The sequence below is a fragment of the Varanus komodoensis genome, unplaced genomic scaffold (genome assembly GCF_004798865.1).
Source record: "Varanus komodoensis strain SLA01 unplaced genomic scaffold, ASM479886v1 scaffold1, whole genome shotgun sequence".
Taxonomy (NCBI): domain Eukaryota; kingdom Metazoa; phylum Chordata; class Lepidosauria; order Squamata; family Varanidae; genus Varanus; species Varanus komodoensis.
The window spans coordinates 92499994-92518497 of record NW_025335268.1 but is presented as its reverse complement, the minus strand read 5'-3'; the positions used below and the strand labels follow the sequence as shown (position 1 = coordinate 92518497).

Genomic DNA, 18504 nt, shown 5'->3' with positions numbered 1-18504 from the left:
TTTTAATATGCAAACAATCTTTCAAATGAAAAGATTATCTCTCTTAATATATATAAAATCTTCAAAATTATCTATTTAAAAATCTTCATCATTTTACATCAACTTTGAAAAAGCACCAGCATTATAAAAATAGTTCAGAAGAAGCAACTAATTTGATTATATGAGTGATCCTACAACTTAGTGATAGTCTTTTGTAGCAAAATGCCTTAAGGATCTGTACATGTTTGGAACTTCCAAACATGCTAGTTGGTGATGTATTTACTACCTAGAAATCTACAGCTATTTTTTATTATTACATGCTGTTACTGTAATACATTTTCTTTTACTGTTTCTTTATCTGTCAGTTTATTAGGAGGTTCTCTAAACACACCCTGATGACTGTAGGCATCCTGGTGACATCTGAAAAATATTGTGATTACTCAGAAGCTTATTAGGGTTTTTCTTAATGAAATAATGAGTAATACCAAATAAAGTTCCATAACATTTCCACCTCTTGTCATTTATCTTCCCATGCAGAGCTGTGTTTTAGATCTCATTGTCCATTCACACAAGCCAGGGGAGCCTAGTGCATTTCTTAGAAAATGGCAAAACACAATAGCTGCTTGGTAGACAAGTGAATATGGAAGGGGTTCTGTCAAGTTAGAAAGTTTGAAAATGATAAAGTGAAGTGTTACTGTACACTAGTGGGCAGAGGCTGGATAAGGATCTACAGGTAAAACTCTCGCTGTTGCTGTAGAGCTGCAATAGTCTTTGACTCCTGGCGGCTTAATAACAGGGAGAATTACATTGCTGAAATGAAATATTGGGGTATGCACAGATGGATTCTGTGTGGAAAGACTGATGTCAGTGATGATCAAAACAAATTCCTGGGATCAGAATTCTTTAATTTTAAGTGTCCTTTCTCACAGGGTTCTATGAGAAAATAAAATAGATCCTGTAAAACTGATATTCTTCCTATGGGTTCTACATTTAGAAACATAATAAATTTAAGCAAGTTATATTGGGTATATAATTAAAGTCCCATTAGGAATAGTGATATTCTTCATATGCTGTGAGTTCAGTCAGAAAGTTTGAAGTAGAATCAAAACAATAATGAACAGTTTCTTACAGACTTATCATACCTTAAACATATGTGAATTCTAAGGCTCTACAAAAATATACAAACATAGCACTACATGTTGTTTTTCACTTAAATTTGATATGACTTGAGGACCGTTAGTTTGATAAGCCCAACAAAGCCCAGTATTGTCCTTTACATAACTTTTTGACTAAGCATTGCCTTTTAGGGCCGAATTCAAATATTAGTTTAAGGCTTCAATAACAATAGTTTTATGAAACTGTAAGTGTTGGGACCAAGCATCTTGTCCCTTCTCCCCCCAATCATCTGCTGATCATGGTTTATGCTAGAGTTCCTTCTTATGTCCAAATGAAGGAACAGTGGCTTGATGTCAGTTAACAATGTACGAAAATAAGCCATATTTATGAAGTCTCAGATGATCATCTCGTTCATGCCAATATGTACCAGTGTAGGAACTGGATAACAGATTGGATCAGAGCAGATGAATACCTGCTAGAAAAAAATTGGAATTATTACAAATTGGAAACAATTTTCTGAGGATGTCTTACGCCTTAGCTATTTGCAACACAGGAAAATAGCTAAGGTATAAGACATCCTTATCTGTTTTTCTGTCTATTAAAGAAATCTCTCTCTGGACTCTCATTTCTTGATTCTTCTGGTACCCCGTGCTCAACCTTAATTTTTGGATGAAGTAATGAAGCAAGTAGTTGTATTAGAATTTCAGGCACACCAGTACGTATGAAATTCTTGCACATACATGCATTCCTAATTGGTATCCAAGGTGGGCATTATAAGGAGACTTGCCTTGTAGCTGTAGTCAGCTATCTACATTGGGAGTACAAACTGTGTCCTGTTTATCTTCTTGCATCTTTCTGTGGTCTTTGATATCATGGTTAAGGTGAAGTGATAAGGCTGTGTATCAACATAGTTCTTCCAGATTCATGTTCCAGAGGTAGTTCTTACCTCTAGTAGGGAGAGCGCAGATAATTTTGATAGTTCACTTTCTTTGGGACTTTCTAAAAAGTGGTTTGTTGTCTCTTATCATTCAGACATACAGCCTTTTATATTCTAGGTAGAAATTATGGAAACAGGAATTTCCAAATTGCAGCAGCAGCCAGGAACATTCACTTAGTAAGAGCTATACCGCTTCCCCCCCACCCCACCCCTTAGTCTGGACTTGACAACTGTCATTCATACCATTGATCTGGCAATCTGACCTAAGTAGAGTTACACTTGGTGGATTGGCAACTGATGCAAAATGTGATGAGTTGCCTTTAAGACAGGTTTGAGTCCCAGCAGCAAATATATATTAGTGTTTCAAGTTCCCAGCAGTTTCCCTGGGCTTTCCAGTAATACTTCCAATATGCTGTTCGTTATCTTTAAAACTTACTTCAAAATCTTCATAAGAGATTATTTCTTCCCATTTATGTATGTGACTGTGATCTCATGATCTGTATGAGATGTCTGTTCATTGTATGCTGTGTGAAGGTCCCTATGTTACAGGAAGGGTCAAATTGCTGTTCAAGTGGGAAGTATTTAAGTTCATCTGTCCTCAGGAGAGATTAAATTTCTGTTTCCCTTGTCTTTCTTAAAATGTAAAACCCATGTTTGGGGGTCCATATCATAGGGTTTCAGTACAAGTTTTCATTTCATGTATCATTTTGGAGGATAAAGTCCAAGCTGGGACATAACAGGGAGATATTCTTGGCAGCTTATTTTTAGCTTTACATATCCTGACAGTCTGAGCTTTTGAATACAGAGAAAAACTTCCCTTATCTACAGTTCAGTCAACCAATTAGTCAGTGGATCTGGCATGTATAACGGAGATCTGAGAGTGGGTGGACTGGGAGGAATTAGGCTTGGTTTAGCATAGGGGTAGATATGAGGGCCTTGCAGCAGGGGAGGTGCCATGGTCTATAGGAATTCTCTCTCCAGGTGCCCTGTTCATTCAACAATTATTTTGGAGTGTTTGCACCTTGTGTTGGGCCAGCAGGACAGATTGGGGATTCTGCTGATGTTCCAGCCATCCTGCAAGCATTGGTCTCCCTACCTGAGCTGGTGCAGGTGGTCTTGAATGTAATTTTGGAGTCCCCCGGTCTGTTGGTCCTAGCGAACTTCAGCGTTCATGCACCTGAGAGCTGAGAGCACCCTATCCAAGGCAGCTCAGGATTTCATGGCCGCCATGACAGTCATGGGACTGGCCCAGCACATGTGGCTGGGCATATTCTGGACTTGGTCTTCTTGACCAGATTTTAGGATAGTGCTCTGAGTGTGGGAGACTTTGACTCAGTCCCTTTGTCATAGTCAGATCACAGCCTATTGAGATTTAGATTTATGGCATCTTTTCCCCTTTGCAAGGATGGGGACCCATTGAGATGGTCTGCCTCTGGAGCCTAATGGATCTGAATGGCTTCCAGATGGCTCTGGGGGTGTTTTCCAGTGGATGTGGCTGGTGCTCCTGTCAAAGCCCTGGTCGCTCTGTGAAATATGGAAGTGACCCATGCAGTTGACACAATCATTCCTAAACACCCTCTCTGTTGTAGAGCTCATACAACTTAGGAGATGGCTGGATTGCAGATGGAGTAGAATTCCTTGTGAATGCAACGGAAACCTGGCATGTGCCTACAATCAGGTATATTTTGAGGCAGTTACATTCTGGCCTCAGGGACACCTTGGAATCTTCTTTGGCCCACTGTTACCTCCTTGCTAGGCATTTTCTGGAAAAAAATCTGTTGCATCTGCTGGAACTTGGACTCCAGAGACACAGCAGTTGAATTGATGTCACTATCCAAAGCGCAGTCTGGTACAGTTTTACTGTTTGAGTTTTGGTCCACAGCTTGGGGATGTGAACAAAGTGTTTGGACAGGTTCATGCAACCACCTCTGTACTGATTCCTTGCCCCTCCTGGCCTATAAAAGCCAGCAAGGAAAGGATACCCAACTGGGCCAGGAGGGTCATCAGTGCCTCTTTGTGAAAAAGAGTGGTCCCATGCTACCTTAAAGAGGCAGTAGTGAGACCAATTCTCAAGAAGTCCTCCCTCGACCTGGAAAATTTGGACTAATACAGGCCGATAGCAAATATTCCTTTCCTGGTAAGGTTCTAGAAAGGATTATTGCCAATCAACTCCATGTACTCTTGGATGAAACTGATTATCTGGATCCATTTCAGTCAGGTCTGATTTTGGCATGGAAATAGCCTTGGTTGCCCTGAAAAATTACCTATGTCAGGAGTGAGACAGGGGGAGTGCAACTCTGTTGACTCTGCTGGTGGCTTTCAGTAGCATCAACCATGATATCCTGCTGGAGCGGCTGGCCGAGATGGGAGTATGGAATACTGCATTGCAGTGATTCCATTCCTACTTAGAGGACCATCTCCAGAGGTGGTGCTTGGGGAATAGCATTCAACTCCATGGATTCTTAAGCATGGCAAGGGTCTGTTCTGTCTCCTATGCTATTTAACATCTACATGAAACCACTGAATGGGGTTATCTGGACTTTTCAAGTGTACTGCCATCATTATGCTGGTGACTTGCAGCTCTATTTCTCCTTTTCTTTGTTGGCAGCTGAGGCTGTGGATGTGCTAAGCCAGTGTCTGTCTACGGTAATGGATTGTATGAAAGCTAACAAACTGAAGCAATCCTGACAAGAAATGCTGTTGTTGGGTGATTGCTTTGACTGGATGGGGGGTTTCAACCTGTTCTAGATGGGGTCATGCTCCACCTGAAGATACAGGTTTATAGCTTGGAGATGCTTCTTGATCCACCTTTGTCATCTGATGCTCAGGTGGCATCAAGTTGCTCAGAGTGCCTTTTATCAGCTCCGGCTGGTGACTCAGCTGCACCCCTACCTGGACAAGGATAGCCTGGCTTCAATAATCTTTGCTGTTGTATAGATTAGATTACTGCAATGTAGTCTATGTGGGGCTGCTCTTGAAGACAGTTCAGAAGTGGCAGCTGGTGCAGCATGCAGCAGTCAATAAATGGGAACTGGAGGTCTGGCCTTCCTGCATAGACTGCCTGTGTGCTTCCAATCCCAATTCAAGGTGCTGGTCTTAACCTATAAAGCCCCATACGGCTTGGAACCACGATATCTGTTGGAGTGCTTCCCCCAACTCCAATCTCCCTGGATACTAAGCTCTGCCCTTGGAGTCTTCCTCCAGCTGCCAATTCCACAAAAGCCTTGAAAGGTGACAACTAGGCAGAGGGCCTTTTTGGTGGTGGCCTCCCATCTTTGGAACAACCTCCCTGCTGCAGCCTGCCTGCCGTAACCTTTACTACTAGATTAAGAAGCCCTCTTTGCAGAGGCCTTAAAGACTTCCCTTTCTGGGGCCTCATGCAATTAGCCAGGTGCCTTTTTTTTTACTCTTGGCTTGGTCTTTTTAAATTGTCTTTTATGTTGCTTTATGTTCTTTTAAATTAATTTTTAATTCTTAATGTTTTAATCTATTGTATTTTAGTGTTTTTATACTTTGTTGTAAACTGCCCAGAAAGCTTCAGCCATGGGCAGCATAGAAATGAAATGAAATAAATAAAGGCCCTTCAGATGTTGTTGGATTCTAACTCCCATCAATATCAACCAGCACAATCAATGACCAGTACTGATAATAGGTATTGTCCTCCAGAAACATTCTCTAACCCTGAACTATAAGTTGCAATATTTTCTGCAGTTATCTAGAGTTTTGTGCCAGACCTGCATGGATTCCTTGGAACATGAGTCAGTGTGGAAACTAATAGAGGGTACAGCATTGAAAAATGGGCAGATGGGGCACTGGACCCTTCCCCTCCCCAACATCATACCTTCCGTTTTCCCTTTTCTCCAGGCAGAGAGAGGCATGGAGCTCTAGTTATCCCTTCCCATTGCATGCTTATTGCTTTTTCAGTTAGGGCAGTACATAAAGCAGACATATAAGCCAGTTCTTCCAGATACCAGCTAAGCGACTTGGCTGGGGTAGCATATGAAGGAAATGCACAACTTAGCCAGCAGTTGGAAGAAATACTCTTCCAAGTACCAAATGTATGCCTTCCATTCAGAAAGGGGCACTGAGTTCTGGAACTCTCTTCACATAGAGAAAGGAAAAATAGATGAGACACAGCTGGGCAATGTCAGGGGAGGAGCTTGAGGAAGGTGGGCTGACCACATGTTAACTTGAAGCTTGACAGACTAGTCTGTGGGAAGCACAATTTGGCCTTCACATCTGAAAAGATTCACTTCTGCTGTAAGAGAACTCAAATTGTAGGTGCATGCAAATAGATGCATGTACATAAGCAGAAAACACATACCTTTGAACTTGAAATGATGACAATTTAGAGTCTGTGGGAGGAACATTAAAGGATTGAAGATGAAATATAGTAGTGCTGGACAGTATTGGTTTATGGTTAAAAGAATGTGACTAAAAGCTATGAGGAAGAATCTAGAACCTGTGCATTGGAAAGCTATGCTGGTGCTGCATAATCATTTTCAATATGCTTATCAATAGTTAATCTAACGTCTTTTTTAGATAAAAAGGACATTGACAGAATTCACCACTAGTTAGAAGATTATGTTTCATGTGGTACATTCTGTATGAAAGGGCAGAACACTAATAGGCTTGAATTTTTATGTATGTGTATGTATCAATTACAAGAGCTGTATGTGAGGGAATGTCCTTAGGAGTTGCTTACTGTTTCACTACAAACTGTGCTGTGTGCCACTTCAGAGTATTCCATTTTGTTGCATTTGAGAACAAGAAGCTGACAATCTACTTTCACAGATTCTTTAGTCAATAATAGAGTTCTCAGATAACTTCAGAAGGTTCATCTGAAGTTGTGATCTCTGCCTGAAGAGTAATTGGAATGACCAAATTCTGTGCTAGGTTCTAAACTTTTAAGTGTGTGTGTGGGTGTGATGAGGGGATGTTTTTAATCACATTGAATGCAAATCTTTTTTCATTTCTTTTAAAGGCCACTAATTTGTTCTAATAATGTTAGATTTTTCTTTAGAGTTTGTATCCTGTTTTCTCACATGTAGTCTTAAGTCAATGAGTTTCAGTAGCTGTTAGTCTTCAGAAGGACATGTGGGTTGCTCTGCCACAGACAGATCAAATATAAATAGTTGCAGTTCCCAAGCAACCCACAGAAGTCAAGTGTCAATATTTGGCACTCCTGCTTAGTCAATCTGTGCCATATTGGAATGAAAGCCAATACAAAATTGAATGCAACAAGCTAATGAATATTTGTGCCATGGAAAAACAAACATTTTTAAATGTCCAGAATTCAGTGCATTTTTTTATTCACAGCAAAAAAAATGTTCTATTGTATCTTTCATTGGACTAGTTTTCAAATAATGCCATAGGATAGGGTTTTGACATTGAATATAAACTATGGAATTATATTTCCAACAAATCCAGTATATCTGAGACACACCAATACTTGAAACTATTCCAATGTTTGCTCTTTTCAGCTTGCTCTCAGGCAGATGTTACTGATTTTCATTTATCACAAAGGACAATCCATGTTCACAATAATTTAACTTTACATAAAAGGGTTCTGTAAAATGGGTCCCCAAATACATTTTTGTGACCTGCTGGACTCTTAGAATGTTGAGAATCCTGTCACTTTTCATATTTTCCTTAGCCCTCCAGTTGCCAAGTTAATTTGGATTTATGATGCCAACATTTCAGTTATACTTGCCAGTTCCGAACAAGTCGCCTGCCATGCATAGATATCATGTTGTTTTGTTTCCTCAGTGCAAATATAAGTGAACCTGTAAATTACATGCAGAAACACTTGTGAGATGAGGTAATTCTTGAAGATGGACAAAGCTGCCGAAAGCAAAATCTCAGCAAAGCGAATAATCTGTAACTGCTTTCTTGCTTTTCTCTACCTTTGGGGATTACAAATTGGAATTTGGAAGAAAAAATCTATTAAGACATCCCTTAATTATATTATTAAGGGTTTTCTCTCTCTCTCTCTCTCTTTTTTTTTTTTTTGCATTTCATCACCTGTTGAACAATATGCATTGTTGCATATTGCTCAGCCCCAAACTATTCTGTAAACATTCGAGTTACGTATATTTGTTCCAGTTTTACTTCTTCATCCCTGATGATGTCTAAAATTAGGTACAGTATCCAAATCAAGTCTTTCTCAATACTAGAGAACATCCCTACAGAACATGATATGCTGTATAAGTATACTGCTTGCCATTGAATCTTACACATAGTCCTCTGTTTAGCAGTCAAGATTCATAGAACTTTTTTCCATGTTAAAATTGTCAGGTTGCCATCTGATAGAAGATGTGTTTTATTCTGTAAGTACTTGACCTTATTTTTCTGTTGTTGGATTTTTTTTCCTATCTAAGTTTCTGATCTTTAATTAAGGGTCTTCCTGTCTAAGTTTCTAATCTTTAATTAATATTAACAGCATATCCAAGCTTAATTTCACCATATTTCATCAGTACCCTCCTGTTTGCCACATCACTAAAGGGAATACTGAATAAAACAATACCTATATTTTATTGAGTTCCATTGGTAATTTTCAGTGTGGAGTGAAAGTTCTTTTTAACCAGTTTCTTACCTGCCTTACCAAACTGGTTAAAATACTTTACAAAACTCTTGAGTAAACCAGTTGCAGTTCAGACTAGATTAATACATGATCTGCTCTTTTGTATTGTGAATCTCAGTGCAGTAGGGATATTTTAGAAGTTTATAAATAACTGAGAATGCTCTGAGGTAGCAGATGTTAACCACAAGGTGAGTAACTTTCCTTTGTACTAGAAAATGTGAGGAAATAATGGCCCAGTTCAGAAGAACATATTTCAGCACAATAAACTAAAATATGAATGAGCCTTTTGCCTTTGCAAGCAACCTCTTATTTCTTTCTATTTGCCAAACCACAATTAAGAGAAAGGCACATTAATCAGTTTCCAATTTCATCTGAACTGGGAAACTGATTCACACCTTCAGAACAAGCAATTTTCTTAAACCAACTTCAAATGATATTTTAGTGTCCTGTTTTTTCTTGAAAATGGTAACCATAGTTTCCTAGTTCAGAGGAAGCAAGAAGCTATGGTTGATTTAGAGGCTTCCAGTTTTCACTACTTGTGCTGTGAAAAGATGAGTGAAGGGTCTGTGTGTGGCAGTAAAAAAAAACTTACACATGTTTCATAACGCTGTTCTCTAATTTGAAGTAGTTACTGCATGTCTTGCATTGAGGTCCCTATACTGGAAGAAGCTGTAATCAGAATCTTATAGCAGCATAAGTTAGATATTAGCCTAAGGAAAGCAACATATAACAACAGTATACTGCACATCTGAAAAATAACTCAGCTTGTCTTTCTTACAAATGGGTCAAAATGTATATGTCTCCCAAAACCATGGAAATCATTGCTAACTGCGTTTGTATTTTTAACACCTTGATGGAAGAGCATGGAAAACATCCAGTTAATCTTTATCACTGTAGTTTCAAATTCTTACAGAAGAGCTTTTTGGAAAGAAGTCTTTTAATTTAGAAAGTTGGAGAGCAGCCTGAACCCTAGACATGGTCTGGCAAGCCTTGGAATACATCAGATTCCCAGATCCAAGGACCTTGAGCTGGAACTGTGTGTTTTGATCCCCCTCTTGCACCTGCAGCTACAGTGAGGAAAAAAACCACATCAGCTGCCTCTCAGAGGACAGAAACTCAATCTTGGAGAGAGAGGGTAAAGAAGCATTAGAATCATAGAATAAAATTAGAAACATTGGAAGGGTCAATAAAGCCTTTGGGTCCAACCCCCTGTGCAATGCTGAACTCAATGGATTCTGGTGGATGGTAGGAGGACTATCTAGAGTCATCTTCAGCCTCCCTCCCCTCTCCTGCTAAAATAGACATCTAGTAAAAATTCAGAATGGTAGGTGTGGGCAGATGGAGATTACCTCCATGACTCCTCTCACCTTGTATAGAACACTTGAATCCTGTTTAATTATGAGCATCAAGGTTATAGGAGGGCACCCTGAGAAACATTTCCTAAGTAGATTTATACCTTGCCCAAGTGGTTATTTACTTTCAGTGCTATATAATCTTTGTATAGTGCTATATAATCTTTGATATCCTGGGATTCCTTTTTCTTCAAAGTATATTATGTTTCATTTTCTTCCAGTGTGTTATGTACATTTTAAACATGATTACATGTAAGGTACCTCTTAGAACACATTGCAAGAGATTATATTTAAGTGATATATAGGCTAAATCTGAGTGAGAATTCCCTATTTAAAACATTTATAGCAGTGCAATTACTGTATTTTCATCATGGAAATATATTTGATTCTCATCAGGTAATGGGTTTCCCCCCCAGAAATGTAATTGGTGCTAATTATATATGTATTAGCGTACAACTCTGTATTATGTTCTTCCTGTGAGGTTATTGCTATTTAATGTAATACTATGTTCATAAGTGTCATCTAGTTTGTTGTTAGGTAAAAGAAACTAGAAAACTAGTTTCTAGAATATTTTTTAAGATAAAAGTGGGTGAATTGAAGATATAGAGAATAGTATGACAAGCACTTACACCTGTGTGCCTTTACCAGAGCTTGTAGTACTTTTGTTCTAAATGTATGTATTTGGAATTAAGTGGTGATAGAATCAGCAGAAATTATTTCTAACTATGTGTTTATGTTTGCAGTTTCTAGATGTCTTTTTCCATTGTGTATGCTTTTATCTATTTTTGTATGGTAAGAATTCTCTGAGCCCAGGGATACACTGTTTGTTTCTTTTTCTAATCTGCCCAATAACCAACAGTCTCAGAGTGACACAAGACATTAGTGTTGAACCCCAAGCTGAGAACCTAATCCAGCTCAGTCTGCCTCCCTATGGTACCTTAGATGGCTGCTTCCCTTCCCCCATCACTTCCCTTTGACCCAGTCTGATCAATTCCTAGCTTTTTCATGTTTTCCCCCAATTTTAAAATATTGAAATTCCTTTTCTAAGTCTTAGGTACTTATAGGAAGAATTTTAAGCTAAAGTATATTGGTATTTTGGTCCTGCCCCCTTGCAGACAGGCCCATCCATCACTGAACTTCAAAGCATCTCTAAATTTGGCCCTTGGATGACTGTTGTTTTGCATCCCCTGACATAAATCCATGTATTTCCTTAAAAAAAGAGTATAGATGAGTTAAAAAGAGAAACTATTCAAGTGACAGGAATTTTTTCTCTTTAGGCTATCATTTCATGAGAAACTATATTAACTATTTTAGTCTTATTTAATCAGTAATATTTATATCCTGCCTGCTTTCCTATTACAGGGCATCCTAGACTGCTTACATGGTGATCTTCCTTGTCATTTTATTCAAACAACTCCTCTGTGGTAGGTCAGGCTGATAGTCATTGACTGGCCCAGAGTCACCCATGGCTGAGTGATAACTAGTAGTCAGATCTCCCAAGCCCCACTCTAACTACTATATCACCCTCTTGTAAATATATTGGGTGTCGTGAGGTGCCCTTTCCCAACAAAGGCAATCATTCCAGCAATTGCTACAAAAGTCTTTATTCCAGATGGCTACAAAGAGTTTTTATGCCAAACAGCTACAAAGTATTCACAACACCAATAGTACACACAGGATAGAAAGTTGACCTCTTGCTCCAATTGACATCACCTCACACTTTGCTTATGAACCTTTTGGAATTGGTCCCTGGGAGGCAGGGCACTTTGAACACGCGCTTGCCACCATTCCGCTAATCGTGACTCCAACTGTCCCAGCCGATGTGTGTGCCTGCATGATCGAGCATCCCCAATATTCCCAGGAATCTCCCCAGCCTGCTCTCTATCAGCTTTGGTCTCACAGTTCAGACCAGTATCAAGCCCCGTGTCTGTCCTTGAGGTGTCTTGATCCTGCACAGCCTCAGCCTACCCCCCCTTGTGGCAAATCACCACCTGGCATTCCTCTAGTCATAACATCTGGAGAAACAGGATGAGAGCTCTGTCCTGTTGTTGGGACAATAATTAACTCCACCTCCTCTTCTCTGGAAGTCTGGTTCTCACCAGAACTTTCACTCCTTTCTGTACACATGTGAACCTCATCTGAGTGCGCACACACAACATTGGGCACAATCCTGAAAAAGTTTGGTGCAACTGATAACTGTTCAGATCAGTGGAAGAACTCTTTGGTAACATGCAATCAATTTAAAGACACATGCAATCAATTTATAAACCACTTGACTATATCTAAAAATACTTCAGAATTATTTCAACATGAAAATTAGGATATGAAATGTATAGTTAAAATGTTTAAAACACAAAGTACAAAACATCCCAATTTAAAACATTTAAAATCAAAAGATAACATTCCCAAAATATTTAAAATCAGAAAATTAACCATCAACAAACTGGACAGCCACAATCTAGCAAGAAAATCCTGGATAAAAAAATCTTTCACTAGTACTTAAGTAATGCCACAGTTGGTACCTCCCACATACCAAAAATCTTGTTTTAAATTTGTACTGTTTCTGAACCATTCAAAAGTTTGGGAAATTTTCATGGGAATGAGAATTCAAGAATATGTGATTTAGCAACAGAAAAATTATTCCTCACTAAATGCCTTTACACCAATTTAACTCATGGATGTTTCAAGATCAGTTTATGAAACTGATTAGCTATTTTTCCACAGAAGCCAACAGTTTAGAAGGTTACCTTCCTCTACTTTTCCAGTGTCATCTAACATCAGTTTTTATATTCTGCTGCTAGTTGTCTTCAGAGGGGAAAAGGCTTATAGTATCATGGAATAGTTTACACCAAATGTTTTTTCTAGGGCTCTTAGCTGTAAGAACTCCTGCCTTTCTTTAATGGTAAATTAGGACCTTTGAAAATACAGCCATGGATCCTGAGATCATGCTGTATGAACAAATACACACATGTGCAAGGTAAAGGTCACAAATCTCTGCTACAAGCTAGTTTGAAGAAAGGGAAAAGAAAACTGCAAACTTGGGGACATAGAAAGCAACAATACACACAACAAACTTGTGGGCAGAAGGTGCTGCTGCATGCCGTCAAATTGTTTCCAGCTTAAGGCAACCCTATGAATGAATGCCTTCCAAAATGCCTTGTACTTCACAGCCCTGCTCAGTTCTTGGAAACTCAAGGATGTGGCTTTATGGAATCAATCCATCTCATATTTACTCAGGAGCAAATAGCAACATTAATGTAACTTTTTATGAACTTGAAAATAAGGTGGTCTCTGTACATCACACATATGGTCTTTGCTGCAGCAGCACAAGGAGAATAAGGTTCACTGCTGCCTGTAACATGAGGAACCATGCGTCTTAATTTTTTAGTGATTCCCTAGAAATATGACTTGTTTTAAGATCAGCTGAGCTACTGGATGGATTTTCTTTTTTTTTCTTGTGAACAGATATAATACTAAATATGATTAGCAGTTGTCATCTTAGCAGTGTAGAAATGTCGCACCTATTCTCTTCCCAGTGGTATGACCTTTTCAACACTTGAAAATATGTTCTTAGAAATTTTTAACAAAAATGGCAATAGTTCTTCCTCTTTCTCTTCTCTATATAAAATTTGATTTTGTCTGATGGGAAATTCAGCTTCATTTGGATTAATTGAGCCTATAATTTTTCCTTCTTTCTCTTACCTTGTTGCCATCCAGGGGTTAGTGGTGCTCTCCAATAGTTCAGAGCCATTGTTGCTTGTGGGGTTTGCTTTGCTTGTTACAAAGTTTTGAAGCAAGAGTGGAAAAAAATAAGCTTTCAGAAATGAAGCCAGAACTGTGGCAATATCTTACTGGATACTGCCTATGATATCTCTAATTATTTTAGTGGAAAAACGAGGCAAACAAACTGTTTCTGTATCATCCCATTCCGTTTTCAGGTTCCTGAAGGAGATACAAGATACCCAGATGAAAGGTGGGGTACCTTGGAATGAAATAAAATTCCATATTGTTAGTCCTCATCCTTTTTGGCTTTTGATTACTACAGTGTGTAAGTCAATAGAGTGGAATACCTTCTTTAAGTCATTCTACTGGAACATGCTCACATATTTACAGTATTAATTTACATATTAATTTTGATAACTATCAAAATAAACTACTTAGATTGCAACTATGCAACACGAGAGCAAGGTTTCAAGTCAGCTCTGTATTTCACTATTTGTTTAAAATGATTTTTGCTCTGAGTTTCGTCAAAGGCTGGTTTATATTCATTCAGATCCAACATAAAGCTACAGTGTCTCTTCTGACCCTTAGCAATTGATGATATAATCCAGATTTCAATCCCTTCAAGAGAGAGGGGTCAGAAGGAGCTGCATACAGGTGGATTCAAGTGCTGGCTGATGACAAAGAAGCATTCCTTCCATTGATCTGTAACTCCTTTTTTGAGTAGTATATAGGTATAACTGTTTTTTCTCAATGTCTTCTGCCCACGCTCAGATTATTATTCTAGACCATTCCTCCTCATAAAGCCTCTCTTTTTTGATTACAGGCAAACAGAAATTTCATGGGGAAAGAACAATTCTGCTGACAGTGCACCACCACATAGCCAATCAGATGTAGCTTCATGGTGCCACCATTCTGAGTAAACAAAGCCCTCCCATTGCCCTCAGTCTAAATGCAGGGAGCAAGAGGGAGCATGCTAGCATGTTGCCAAGGCAACTAGGCAACATTCCCCGTACTGACATATATTGCACTTCAGTGGTTTCATGGTGTGCTAACACAACACAACCAGAGAGGTGTGTTACCTGGTTGCCTTGACAATGGACCAACATATTTTCTTTTCCCCCATTTAGAGTGCAGACAGTACCAGACAGATACCTGTCCTTAGGGAAATATCACTGTGTAGCCAGTTCTGATTGGCTATGTAGTCAATAAAATAAATGTCACATCCAGTCCCTGACTTAGGTTCAGAAAGAACCTAAGCAAAAAAGGGGGAAATGGTGTTGAAGCAGCTACAGTTGAAATAAAACAGGAGACTACACAAGGAGAAGGGGATGTGGTAACATTCCTTTAGCCTTCAAAAACATACTTTTAACTTCATAATTCTCTGGGATGACATTTTTGCACACTCTTAACTACTTCTGACATAATTGTATTTGAAAACTCTTACATTCTTTAAGTTGCTGTGTACATTTAGGGTCCAGGTCCAAATTCCTTTTTTATTTTTAGTGGATATACCATTGACATAAGTGAATAGGGATTACATCAGACATAAAGCTGTAATCCACAAAACTGAATTTTTGTGTGTGGGAATGTGAAGGTTTGTTAATTGCTCTTTCAGTTACTTATTCATATATTTATTATACTTATTCATATATATAATGGAATATATTGCTGAGTTTGCAGGAACACATGGCAACCCAGATTTTCACTACTCCAGCTCAAACTGCAACCTATTGCTTGCTGTAAAACTACTTTAAGAGCTCCCCAGCCTTATTCTAAAAGTAAAGTCGTGGCAGCACTAAATGTTACAAGTACTAGAATCCTTAAAATTAGTTGGACGTGCCTATAGGCAACTTCATTCTTCATATGGTGGAAATGCTAACTTTGTATTACTGAGAACCTTCTCCAGAGTATCCATGACTAGCTGCTCCATCACATGGATGCTCAGCACTGGAGCAAAGATATCCTATACTGGCACAAAGTATCCTTTTGTACGATTTTACAATTTCCTAGAAAATACAGTAATTCACCCTTTTTATAACACTGAAAGAACAGTCATTCTGACTTGTGATGAATGTATTGTCAGATCAGGAATTTACTGAGTCCATGTTTTCTTTCTCCACTTGTTCAGTATAATTACCCTATGAGTACAATATTGGTAAATAGGCCTGTTTATATGTTAACCAAACAAAACAAGAATCATACTGCATCCTTGGCGGTTTCCATGTTACTTGACCTTAAGCAGCCTGGTTGCTTCTACTCTGCCCCATGCAATGTGCCTGTTTTTCAGCTATGTGATTAGAGAGAATTCCACCTGAGGTGCCATTACCAAATTTGAGGGAATTTGAGTCTTATCCACAAGTGCACCACGAGGAACTTTGTCTGCAAATGATAGAAGGGCCAGCCTAGGGTACATTTGGTAACTCTTGCATGTATGTAAAAACCCTTTTGGTTTGTTTTTTGTTTCATCCTTGGTCTGGTCAGCCCAGAACATCAACATCTTGTCCTGAATAAAAAGGAAATGTCCATGAATTCTTTACAAAAGATAAGGCTGATGTTCCTTATTGCTAGAAGTCATTAGCATCCTCAAGAAGACAGGTGGTCATTTTGTTGTTCTAGCAGCTGAAGGACTCTTACTCAATTTCTGTGCATTTGGTACTGTCAGGACAGTAAACTGTGTTTGAAAATATATTGATTCGACCAGGTAAAGATTAGTCACTATTACTAACATGTATTCAGCCTATATTAACCAATCTACCTAAATTTTAAAAGGGGACACAAGTTTTATCAGTCAAAAAGTGGAGAAAATACACTGAGAAACCCCTTACTCTCATACTTGATATACTTCTGCTTACTCCCCGTGTTTCTTTATTAATTATTTTTGTTCTTGATTTTTATTGCCAAAGCTGGACATTTTTAGATTTAGGGCAATCTAAATCTAAGAGGAAATGTTGCCTTTTCCTCTTGTACTTGCATATCTGTAATGAGTGTACCTACTAACCAATAATACCAGTTCTATAAACCCAGACTGCTGTATATACAATACCAGTCTTGAAATGCCATTGGCTACCATTGTTTAATTGTACTGTTCTTTTTCATGGTCTCTATGCATCACACACATGGGCTCTGCACCTGTGCAGGCCCTGTCCTCAGGATGATTTTCCAGGCTAAGCTTGTTTTGTCAGGAGCTCTTCCTTTCCTTCTACCTAGTATATGTAGGAGGGCATCCCACCATTTTCCCCAGTTCTTTTCTGACTGCTGTTTTGGTGTGCACAAAGTTAACTGGGTTCCAGAATGTATGTTCTAGTTCATAGAATATTATTGTTTGGCTGTAGATTTCTGAAAAACAGTTCATAATGTAACAGCTTACTATCAGATTTGTCTATGGCCTGTAACATTTTGTTATAGAAAAACAAAATTACTTGCATTTTAATCATCAGATATCCCATGTACAGAGCGCTTTTATTCTTTATGTAATCATAAAGTGGCTTATTTTATTGTCCAAAGATTAGTTCTGTATTCAGTTTTTACTTCTTGTCTTTATGAACAAACATAGCCACAAAATGTAGGTGAAATGTATTAAATTCTGTATTTTTTCCTATCATAACTGAAATATATTTTCTTTTAAACAAGAATATATTTAAGTTAGAAAGCATCTGAATTTTATAGTAAAGTTCTTAACCATATTGAATTTCATTCTACAAAGCTTAGGGAAAACTAATTCAAATTGTGATTAATGTGAAAAGAATTTGGTTGTATCTGGACACAATTATCCATATGCAAGCTGCCTTCCACATGTGGAAGAGGCTCCTCCAGGAGGAAGGGGAGTGGTGATATTCACCAGTTCCCTTCCTTCTTACAGCCACTTGTTATTCACAAAAAGGCGCTCCAGAGAGTCAGGGAATCAAAGGGCTGCAGAAGGAGAAAGAATTAATAAAACCCCCCTCGCCCCCCATGGCAGAGGGAAGAATTGGTAAAATTCTCCTGCAGGGCATTATTGATTTGTTAAGTTATTTCTTCTGATACATCTGGGAATCTAACTGAATGTATTCTAGTCTGCATAGTCAGTTTTCCCATTCAGACTAGGACTGGAGCTTTTGTGCACTGTTCTTCAGTTGTGGTCTTCACAATTTGCACCCCATACCTTACTGCTGTTACTCTTAGGGCTTGCAAAGGTGATTCAAGGTGCAAATCTATGCAAGGAAATGTTGGGGATTGTTGGACTTCTGTCTTTCTGAACATGCATAAGACTGCACTCTTCAGTGATGATTTTGATATCTGTAAGATTATATATAGCAGGGATAAGGAGCTGCCGGCCCATAAGGGTTCCTCATCTCACTTGTCAGCCTTTGTCCTAGGCCTGGCCCAATAGTAGTTGCTAAAGAAAAACAGCCTTTCTGAGCACGGAAAGACATCTCCATGCTCTGTGCAGGGAGAGAGTACAAAGGGGTATTGCTGCAGATAAAAAGAAGCTGACAATGTCAGAGAGTGGAACTTCAGGAAAGCCCTGATGTCTGCATCATCTGGCTCAAGATGGACTGGCTTGGGATGCGGTCCAGTCCCCAGGGCCAGAAGAGTTACCTCTCCTTGTTTAATGGGATAAGTGTTAAAATGCAGCTTATCTTAGCTCATGCTCTTCACAGTCTGCAGCATTTAACTACTTCCTGACTTCCTTAAAATAACTTAAATGTTGCACATATATGTGTGTTTAGTAATTACCATTAATGGCAGTTTCTTTCACCATTCCCTCTGCATTTGTATAGACATTTATTCTTTTTTCCCCTTTCAGTTGTTTTTACCCCTGAGGCTTTTCACAT

General features: G+C 38.8%; 1 protein-coding gene across 7 annotated transcripts in view; it reads left to right on the top strand.

Annotated features, from left to right (window-relative positions):
- Positions 1 to 18504, top strand: part of WDR33 (WD repeat domain 33) — a 72749-nt gene that overhangs the window by 28297 nt on the left and 25948 nt on the right. The window contains exon 9 of one of the 7 annotated variants that reach the window (XM_044435618.1): positions 14514 to 15962. The exons of 5 other annotated variants lie outside the window; for them this stretch is intronic. In XM_044435618.1, coding sequence (XP_044291553.1) covers positions 14514 to 14584 — 71 coding nt within the window. In that variant the 3' untranslated portion in view covers positions 14585 to 15962. Of the gene's footprint in view, positions 1 to 344; positions 490 to 14513; positions 15963 to 18504 lie in introns of those variants that run through there. One more of the 7 variants, XM_044435635.1, reaches the window with a different exon arrangement.